Here is a 10802-nt window from a genome sequence, read left to right as displayed (position 1 = left end):
TGTACTGTTCATGTTTTTTTAAAGGGAAAATAAACATTATTAGCCCAGTGGATGATTCTCAAATCTTGTCCCTTGATCAGAGTCTACATTACGTTTTAAACGAACATATTAAATGTGGGTTCTCTCCAGGTAGTCCGGCTTCCTCCCACAGTCCAAAGACGTGCAGTTACTGAGGTTAGGTTAAATAGGGATTCTAAATTACCCATAGGTATAAATATGAGTGAGAATGGTTGTCTGTCTCTCTGTATTAGCTCTGCAGCAGACTGGTGACCTGTCCAGTGTGTACCCCTCCTCTCACCCAATGATAGCTGGGATAAGCTCTAACCCCGAGCTAGGGTTGCCAAATCTTTAATTATCAAATAAGAGACACTCTGGTGTGCCAGAAGCACAATCCACAACCAGCTGGGTAGTGTAAATATGCACTATGTGACGGTGCAGGTAATGGTCAATATATGTGACATTTAAGGTAGACTAAGGAACCAATTGAGTACATTCAGTGTTAAAAGAGAAGCTGTGAAGGTCTGAGATCAGCAGCTCTCTGAAAAAACAACTGAGGTAGTGTTTATGCTCCTATATAGTGAAACTGTTATATGGATGATTAATCCCTTTGATTTGATTTTTTGTCTTTAAAAAGCTGCAACTTTCACATCATGTGGTACTTTAGACTTTTTTCATAAGTTAATTTTGGAGTTTCTACAAACAGTGAACATACAGGATGATTTGTCTGTTGTCACTGGGCGGTGCTGAGGTCTGAGGGCAGCTTTCTGTAATAAAAACGAGAACAGAATCATCACAAAACATGAAATGTAAAGTCTATCCCTCAAATCTGAAAGTAAGTTCTGCTCTTACATTTTTTTTTTCAGTTCTACAGTTCTGCCAACAGCTGGCATATGAACTGCTTATTTTAAGAAAAGACAAAAAAAAATAGACTAGCACTTTATCCAGTATAATATTTACCTTTGAGTTATTGGTGCTTTTTAAATGTATTTAAATACAGTTTGAAACAGTCGGTGTGGATTTTGAGAGTGGACCTCCTCTCAGCATCCCTGATCTATCTGCCATTGCAGAACAGACATATGCAAACCTCTCCCTGATCGCAGCTGCCAGTCAAAGCGGTCATGATGACGTTATACCCCAATTTAACAGCATTATGTTAGTAATTAGAATCAAACTTATGAGAAAGGAGACCACTTGAACACAAATCAGCCTGATGTGAACTACTGATAATGAAATAAACCATGCTAACGTGGAGGAGGCGGGGTTTATGACCAGCCAGACACCAGGGGCCATTTTGGCTTCATTTTGGGGGCGATGTTAGGTCGTCCATGTGTGTCAAAAAACTAAAAGAATATACACAAATTGATCAGAACAGGTCTGTAATGTTTTCTCTTAGGAGAAAAATGTTGTTTTATACTGCTACACTGCCACTTAGTGGAAGAAATACGAACTAAAAACTGTACCAAACTGGAAACGGGAATTTCCCAAGTTTTGGATTCACTTTTCAGTTAAAAATAAATAAATAGTGTAGAATGGTTATCTTAAATGTATTATTGATAATAACCAATCCGCACAAATATCCAATACTACACTATCCACATCACAATTTCACTATGGCATATTCTTGCTGCCTTCAGGTACTCCTCGTGGTTCAAACCATTACATTTAAGGGCAGCAGTATATATTGCACTTTTTGACCCAAAGACATTTGGTTGTCCCTCTGTTAATAGCAGACTGTAAGTTTAGCTATCAGCTGTGGCTTTATTCGTTTTCTTAAATGTAAGGCTTCTGTGCAGAAAACTGAAGAGAAGTTCTATCGACCTTGACAAAGCTTTGGTAGTTGCTAACTACCAAAGCTTGTTGGTTCATCCACCCCTAAGTTGAAATTTCAATACTGCCCCTGAACGCAACACTAGGCCCACTGGAAACCGTGTAGTGGCTCCATGGATCATATCCATTTAGTAGGGCGGGCCTTTTCCCGTGTCGCTGCTACAGGGATACCAAGATGGAAATCCAGGGGCTTTCTGATGCCCAAAACATTCAGTCTCAACATGGCGCCCTACACAGAAGCATTTCGTCTCCACATCGATCGGCAACGGGGTCAATACCTCATTTTATTTCCAGCGAAAATGAAGCGGAAGTGCTGCTGGAGTCGCTTGAGCTACACAGCGACAACAACAACAACACTAGGCCGAGAACATCGCCGTTTCGCCTACTGGCGGAAAATGGCAGCGAGGTGGCTTGTTCGCCTGTCAGCGCACCGCAAACTACGCTTAAAAGCAATTTGCCGGGTAACAGACCGGGCGTGGGATTTCATAACGTGAACCCGGAGAAGGAAAATGAGCTCAGTGCCCTACTAGCTTCACAGGAGTTTGTCAAGACAGCCTGGAAATACGGATTAGAAAGCGGGGATGTTGTAATGCAAATGGCGCTGCCTCTCTTTGAAGGGGAAGAGGAACCGATGCCGCAGCGGCAACCAACGTTTCCAGTTTTACGGCAGCAGCGTGAGGACGGCTCCTGCAAACAGCCCTCAGTAGCCAGCCATAGCGCTGCGGCGCTGGGGAACTTGAGCACGGTAAACCTGGCGGAACAAACCACCCAGGAGTTTTATGTTCTTTTTAATGTCGTTCAAGACGAAGGCAGCGGCGAGACAAGTAAACAGCGCCCGGATGTGCCTGAGGATGGCGATCAAATGAAAGGTAAAAAGCAGTGTTCCAAAGCAAGTCCCTGTGGCCCCATGGAGGCTGGAAACCGCAGTAACGTTGTTTCATGTGAATCTAATGACACTTTGAACTGCCTCGATACACAGGGCTTGAAACCTGAGCATGTTTTCAATTTACTGAACGATAATCCCGCGGCGGGTAACGTTAAACAGACTGCCTACCACCCCACCGTCGAAGACGTTGTTTTGACAAACAAATATGGCGATAGGATTTGTGGCCAGATGTGCACCGAAAGCAGCGAAGGTAAACTGGTCAGGGAGCTCTCGTCGCAGCCTCGCGTTGACGAGAGCAGTACCTTGATTTCAGGGACTGCGGGGATCGTGGAAGCCATGGACACATCGGACTTTGGTACAGATTCAGCGGCGGCGCAGGGCAGTACAACCCCGGTCACGGCCTCCACAAGTCCGCCTGCTAGCGAAACATTTTCCGGAACTATCACGATAAACAACCAAAGCATCATAGTGACTATTGAAAACGGGGTACTAACTCTTGCTGCCCCACCCGAGGGCTATGTACATAAGGAGGATGACATGGTTAGCTTAAAGGAGCACTTAGGAATGAAAGATCATGAAGATATTGTTCTCCTCAACTATGACAGTGGTACTAAATCGATCGGGAAGATCAGCACACTGGCAGTAGCCAGTTCCAGCCATCAGGAAGAGCCCACACCTGGTTTGTCTGTCAGCGACTCAGAGCTGGCTCTGGTGGATGACTGCTCCCTGTCAGAGCTAGGTACTTCACTGGACTCCTGTGCCAAGCAGGAGGCAGGGTCACTATGTGCAGTAACAGAAGCAGATATGGGCCCTCCTCCTCCCGAAGCCGCTGTAGCTGGCTGTGACAATGAAGAGTGTCACTCTGTACCAGTAATCAGGTCCAAGAAAGACACCGTGTCCACCTTTGACTGCCCAGAACCAGGCTGCCCCTCCACATTTGACACACGACAGAAACTCAAGGTTCACCTCCTAAACCATGCTGAGGACCCACGTCCATATCAGTGCACTGTGGAAGGCTGCGGCTGGGCATTTGCCACCTCCTACAAGCTGAAGCGGCATCTCCAGTCCCACAACAAGCAGCGGCCACATACGTGCCAGTTTGAAGGCTGTGGGCGGCGTTTTACCACTGTCTACAACCTCAAGGCTCACGTCAAAGTCCACGAGCAGGATAACGCCTTTGCCTGCGAGGTCTGCAACGAGAGGTTTCGCAGTGCTACCCGGCTCACCAACCATCAGAGGGTCCACTTTGAGCCACAGAGGCCTCACAAATGTGAATTCCCAGGTAACTCATACATCAAACTGTGAATTTTGTGCTTTTATGTAACTATTTGGAATTTCTAGCTTTTTATTCTGCTCTTGGAATTGGCTGATGGGTACTCCACAACATCACTGCTATGATATGAAGCACTTTACCAGAAGGTTTGACGTGTTTTGAGCAACACAGGGCATTTACTTATTCCCTGCTACACATTTCTATTCATTATCTGTGCTAGAATAGCTTTGCATGTCTTGCAGTTCAAAAATATTCCAAATTTATCTGATACTGGGACTCAGTATCAACCTCTGAAACGAGCTGTTTTAACTCCTACCGGTTTTAAACAAACTCTGTGGCTGCCCTAGCTAAACAAACTTAAAGCAGCAGGTGGGTGGGGCCAAAGTTCCCAGATGACCATATTCTGGATCCCTTCAGACATCGTTTATAACCAGTAGTAGAAAAAACTGTTTAAAGGTGAGTGTTAAAAGCAGTCTGAATCCTGAGCTTTTGTCTCACAAGAGTTAAATGTAGATGCACTGATCTATGTTCAGTATGAGGGTACATGATTATAACAGTTTCTGTTTAACAGAATATGATGAAAAAGTATATACATATAAAATGCGCCTTTATGGTACCGTTGGTGTCCTACATGTTTGTCTTTCTATCCTATGCAGGCTGTGAGAAAACCTTCATCACCTTCAGTGCTCTGTTCTCCCACAATCGCACTCACTTCAGAGAAACTGGCCACTTCATGTGCACCTACCCAGGCTGTGACAAGACCTATGATAAGGCCTGTCGTCTCAAGATCCACATGAGGAGTCACACGGGTAAATTGAGATTTAAGGGTCGGTTCAGCTGGGCCTGTTGTTTTCTGTGGTTGATTTTTTAAAAAGCAGCATGTAGTCTACTAAATTAACTCTGGCTTATTCCTAATACATTTTTGTGAAGCAGTCAGCTGCAGTGCCGCAAATCCAAACACATTAGCTGTGATTGTTCTTCAGAACACTAACACTAATGCAGAGAGTAAAAGTTCTTTCTGAGCTTGGAGTGACAAGTAAACCTGATGCTTTTGTGGGGAATATGTATAGCTGTAAGTTATTTAAAAAGGCCAATAATTGTGTTTTTTGTTTGTTTTTTATGAGCATTGAGTTAAATAGAAATCACAAACATAAGTGTGTATGTTGTCACTTTTAGTTCTTAGAAGGACAAAACCAATCAGCAGCTCTAGCGTTCCGAAAGAAAATCGGCCAAAAAAATCTCGATCCAGCTCACATTAAAAGATTTGTGAAGTGAGGATCCTTGCAGCAGTAGGTGTAGTGTAGCATTAGGAATGAAACTTGTAACTTCCTCTCTCCAGGCGAGAGACCGTTTGTCTGTGACTCCGAGGGCTGCGGCTGGTCTTTTACAAGCATGTCAAAGTTGCTCCGACATAAAAGGTGAGTGCTTATTAATTTATGCTTTGATCATGGTGTAAAATAGTGGACACACTCCATTTGTGTGTAACTTACTGTTAGGAACTCCTGATAAAGTATCTTTCTGCGACTGCAGATGGAAAATAGCTGATAGCTAGATCTGATGCAACGCAGCTTTTCCTTTTGTGTATTTTCTACATGTTCCTAAAGGCAATAAACAGAAACCTGAAGTAATGTTTTATAACATCTAACAAAGTTATCAAAGGAATAAAGGGAGTGAATGTCTACATCGTGCGGTGAGAACAAACCTTGTTAGATAAGCTGACCATGTCAATTTTAGTTTTGTGTTCTTTGCATAAAGGTTTGAACGAACAAGGTTATGAAAATGTGAAGTTTTCTCTGTAAAGGTCATCTAGTTGCGAGTCTTCACTACAGTGTTGATACTCATTTAGTATGTTAGGGTTTTATGTCAAGTTATATAGAATAAAGCTCTATTATAATGTAGGATGTGGCTACCTTTTGATTGACAGGGTGTTGCTTGGTATAACTCTCATCATATGCTTCCTTGGCTCCAAATACCCAAAACAGTCTTAGCAAAATGCCTAAATGGAGCCTTGCGAAAAGCAGCATACACCCTCCTCTTCCGTGCTGTCTGTGGGAATGTTTTGCCACTACAGGAAGTGTGATTGCTGTTACATGCCTGTTTTTGTTTTAGTGAACTTGAGCTTGTCACTGCAGTTCTGTTTTACTGGTGCAGTTTGACTTTGAAAGGCTTTGATTCCTTGTTAAGTTTAGCTTCAGTTTGATGTAACAAAATGTAAATGAAATTCTGTTTTTGTGCTATGACTTTTCTTACTTTGTTTTAAATGTGTGTGTCTATAAGGAAACATGATGATGATCGGCGCTTTGTCTGCTCAGAGGAGGGTTGTGGGAAGTCCTTCACCCGGGCCGAGCACCTCAAAGGACACAGTATTACCCATCTAGGCACGAAGCCTTTTCAGTGCCATGCAGAAGGTACAAACCTTTTATAAAGGAACAACAACAAAACTGTAATAATTTTCCACGAGACAAATGTTCACATTTTCTCCCTGAAATATTTACTTAAGACCAGTGTTTCATGGTGACTGATTTCAGTAACATGTGCCTCCTTTGTGTTTTTCAGGTTGTAATGCCAAGTTTTCAGCACGTAGCAGCCTCTACATCCACTCCAAAAAGCATAAGCAGGACGCCAGCACCCTGAGGACTCGCTGCCCTGTGGCCAACTGCTCCAAACACTTCTCGTCCCGCAGCAGCCTTAAGAGCCACATGCTCAAACATCACCACCTCAGTCCTGGTTAGTAATTGTTCTGCAGACTTAAAGTTCCCCAGCACTGCGAGTCTCGTACTGTCTGTGAACATCTATAAAACACCACCCAACTGTTTTCTGTTTCCATGTGGGGCGATGGATGGAAACCGTTCCTTCTTTCTTGTGTAACAGTTTTAAACTTTTATTCCACTTGCCGTTGTTCCTGAGATGTTCATTTTTAACTTGGGTTTTTTTTTTTTTGTTTTCCTTCCCAGATGTTCTCAGTCAGATGGAGACCACACCAACCCTGACCCCCAGTAATGAGCTTGTTAGTTCCACACCTACCACGGTTGCAGGATCTGGTATTGCTGGGGGCGACCAGCTGACAAACCTGGACCTCAGCTCTCTGTTCTCTTCTGTGCCTGGAGGAACTGCACCCACTACAGGCATTGGAGTGGGAATCCCAGTTGGTGGGGCTACGTCTAATGGCCCGTTCACAATGGACCTCTCCCTGGTCAGCTCTGGCATCCTGACCATCGACCCCTCTTCAGTGGGAACTACACTTGTTACCAGCACTAACACCACAATGGCCAAGGCTGTGGACCCTCTTATATTGGCAGCCAATGCCGACATGACCCCCCACCACAACCTGGAGGGAACGGCAAGTGACGTCCTGCGCCCACAAGGCACCCTTAACCTGGACGATGTGCAGACAGTTACCCCAGAGGCGCTGGGAACCCTCACTGCCCTTACTATGCAGGGTGCTGGTGCCACTGTGGACCCCACTCTGCAGCACCCACTCAGCTCGTCCAGCTCCTTGAGCGTGGAACCCACAGCCTCCCTGGCTGTAGCTCCCGTTGCCGAGCTCCTTGGCTCACCATCTAAGGTGGAGGTGGGTGGCCAAGGAGGTGCTGGGACTCTGTTGGGTTGTGTGGAGGTGCTGGGACCCCAGGAGGGAGGAAAAGTGCTCACTCAGTTTGTCTTTCCTGGTCACAGCAGCAGCTTCAGCCCACAGAAAGATTCGGAGCTCAGTTCTGTGTCACCAAGCAGTTTCCTGGTGAGCATAGATACTCACAGATTCAATAAACCAATCGAAACACAGCTGATACAGAAAATACATTTGCGACTTTCAGGCATACAAGCTTTCCTTTTTATCTCGAACGGTAACCGGTTGGGTAAGGACCCTGCTCACCTTTCTGTAACAAAACCAAAAAAGACTCATAGTTCAATGACATATAAAGGGTCTTTGATAATGAATTGTCAGTCTCCATTCTTTCATCTAGAAATGGAAAAAGATATAGCCATCGTCTCAGATGTTTTTTTTCTTTCTTTGTTGTTTTTCAGTCTTCGGATCTTTGCATGAATGTCCTTTTTTATTTGACAAAATGTTTTTCAGTGGTGGCACATATTTAACAAGATTAATCACAGTCAGTAGAGAAAGTAGTCAACAGACAGATGATGAAAGGTGGTGCAAACCTAACATGCTCCCATTTTGCTTGACAGGAGAGTGGGGGCTCGGCTAGGACTGACTACAGAGCCATCCAGCTGGCTAAGAAGAAGAAGCAGAGAGGCCCCTCGGCCTCCTCCGGTAACTTACTTTCTTTAGTTTCATGCTAGCCAAAGCTCCAGTAACTGTTAGACTGACAAGACTTTCCTTTGACTTGTCCAGGGACTTCAAGCTCAGGTCAGAGAAAAGCTAAAGGAACAAAGGCTGCCACAGCTCCAGGACCACTCGCTCCCTCTGGGGCTCGCTATGGTGATGGAGCTGCAGTAGCGAATGGGGGCCTGACTCTCCGTGACCCCATCACCGGTGCCCAGTATGTCCAGATCCACCTGCTGCAGGTGAGATATGACAAGTTGGGGAAGGTGGCAAATCTGCCCTGGTCAGAAAACATAAAGCTGTCTAGACCAAACCGTGATACTTACGATTCAAATAAGCTCATGATTTGGATAACTCGCCACTGCTACTGTCTGGGCACTTGCCTTTGTTTTAATGAGAATTTGTTCCACAGAATTTTAATTCCTTTTCGTGCATTTTTACTGCACAGTGTGAAATTGACCTTTTGTGTACCGTGAAAACATATTAGTTGCTATTTGGGAACTAAGAACACAGTATAAGTGCAGAGCAACATCCCATAAGCTCATTAAAGTGCCAGTTTAACACTGGCTACAGGGAGTTGTTCTGTCTGAGGCTTGTTTTTACCATTTTGTCAAATGTGTGCCATTAACACCAGCTGTATTATTGTTTCCCATTACAATCAAGTACCAACTTATGTGCGTCAGGTCGTTTTATAGCAATTGCCTGTACTCCTGTGACATCATTTGTATGCCACACGAACAAAGGAGGATGACTGGCGATGGTATACCTGCTGCTGTCTGTGGGTTTTTGTCACATTTGGGGACCACCGTGCTGTTTTTGTGCAGCCTTGTCCCTCGTTGCCAGGTTTCAAAACTGGCGGTTTTTGATTTTCATGAAGGAGACACTCATGACATTGAATAGCCAATCAGTGGCATGCAGTCTGATGACGTCACATTTTCAGATCACTTCATGACTAAAAAAAAGTACCTGGTAACAGGTACTATCACCTAATGGAAAACCCTAAAAACCATGTCGAGCCAACCTGTGTAGGCCATAATGGAACAGGGCTATATATGCCAGAAGCTACAAGGACATTGGTGAAAGTGAAACCCAGTTCCTCGGCTCAGTATCAGGAAACACCTGAAGCAAAGGTCTCTGTGTGGCGGCCGAAGTGGAAAAAGTTGAATGATGTAAAATAACTCAAGAAAAGTGTAGAAACATTCTGCACAGACCTCATGAAAGTTGGTGCTGCTAGCACAGCTAATGCTAGCACAGCTAATGCTAGCACAGCTAATGCTAGCACAGCTAATGCTAGCCACACCCACACATAAAACACTGTATGTTTAGTTTCAGAGTTCCAAGTGTGAAATCTCCGTTAATCTGATTTCTTTCTCCTGTCTGATCAACTAGTAAATTAGTAAAAAATGAATAGAAACATCCAACTAGGGACTGTTTTTCTTTTCACGTACTTTTGTGCACTGAACAGCACCACTAATGCACAGCGGTTGTTGGAGTGTCTAATCAATGTGTGAACACGCAGGATGACCCAGCCAGTGATGGAGACCTGGCCTTCCAGTTGAGCTCTCAGCCCTCCAGCTCCCACTCTCAGCTCACTGTTGACCTGCCTGTCAACATTTTACAGGTGGGAGTAATCTTTTCTGTCGTTAAAGAGACATTCGACTGCATTTGTGCTTTGACTTTCTGTTATGGAATCGGTTGTTTGTCCTTTGTAATAGCCACAGATTAGTGACACCGTCAGCCTTTAGAGAACTGAGCCGTGATGCTTTTCTCCACAGGAGTCTTCGGTGATTACAGAGGACGACAATGGCTCTGACAACTCCCAGTTCACAGGAAGCACAATCAACCTTCAGGACTTGGAGTGACCACCTATACTGCTGCGGGGTCAGAGGTCAATCAGCAGCTGGCCTCCATCCACAGTTTACATGAGATGATAGATTTCATCAAACAGTTGCCTCACCCTCGAAGGGCTTTTTGGACATGTGCTCCATGGAGTTTGTGGTCATGATTCAGCAGATAATGCACCTTGAGAAGAAGAAAAGAGGATTCTTTGTTGAGAATGTTGCCGTATTATTTTAAGTCCAGTTTGTACCAAATTCAAAGCCTGAGAGCACAGTCGTGTCAGAGGCTGCTCCGTCCTCTGTGGGTGTTAACAGTAATGATGTCTGTTCCACAGTGCCACATTGCCACTCACATGCACACACAGTGCGCTGTGTATTCTCCAGTTGCCTTATGAACTCATGCTTCACGCTGTGCACGCCTCCACCGGCAGGTTACCTGCGTTATTTGTTGTTCTTTTCTCTTGTGTTTTCTTAGATTTATTTTTCTATGGCAGCAGTAATTCCATGTTGAAAACATGCCTGTCCATGCATTTGTATACATGAGTAACTCCCTTCTTATGATGATTTCAGTTTATTTATTAATAGCTACGGGTTTACAGAATGGCAGAGCCAGACGCAGAAGAATTAAAGACTCAAAGCACAATCAGAAGAGCGTGTGAAGTAGCAGTCATTTCACTTTGTTCGGTTAAATGTCACAAA

At 44.5% G+C, this 10802-nt stretch overlaps 1 protein-coding gene across 1 annotated transcript; it reads left to right on the top strand.

Annotated features, from left to right (window-relative positions):
• Positions 1 to 1938: 1938 nt before the first annotated feature.
• Positions 1939 to 10752, top strand: LOC113023038 (zinc finger protein ZXDC). Its single transcript, XM_026169090.1, has 10 exons — positions 1939 to 3995; positions 4643 to 4795; positions 5326 to 5404; positions 6264 to 6394; positions 6543 to 6713; positions 6941 to 7722; positions 8169 to 8253; positions 8335 to 8507; positions 9785 to 9886; positions 10041 to 10752. The coding sequence occupies exons 1-10, from the start codon at positions 2003 to 2005 to the stop codon at positions 10125 to 10127; spliced, it is 3756 nt and encodes a 1251-aa protein (XP_026024875.1). The 5' UTR covers positions 1939 to 2002; the 3' UTR covers positions 10128 to 10752.
• The last annotated feature ends 50 nt before the right edge of the window (positions 10753 to 10802 follow it).

Source organism: Astatotilapia calliptera, chromosome 5, assembly GCF_900246225.1.
Source record: "Astatotilapia calliptera chromosome 5, fAstCal1.2, whole genome shotgun sequence".
NCBI lineage: Eukaryota > Metazoa > Chordata > Actinopteri > Cichliformes > Cichlidae > Astatotilapia > Astatotilapia calliptera.
This window is presented reverse-complemented; position numbering and strand designations above follow the sequence as displayed.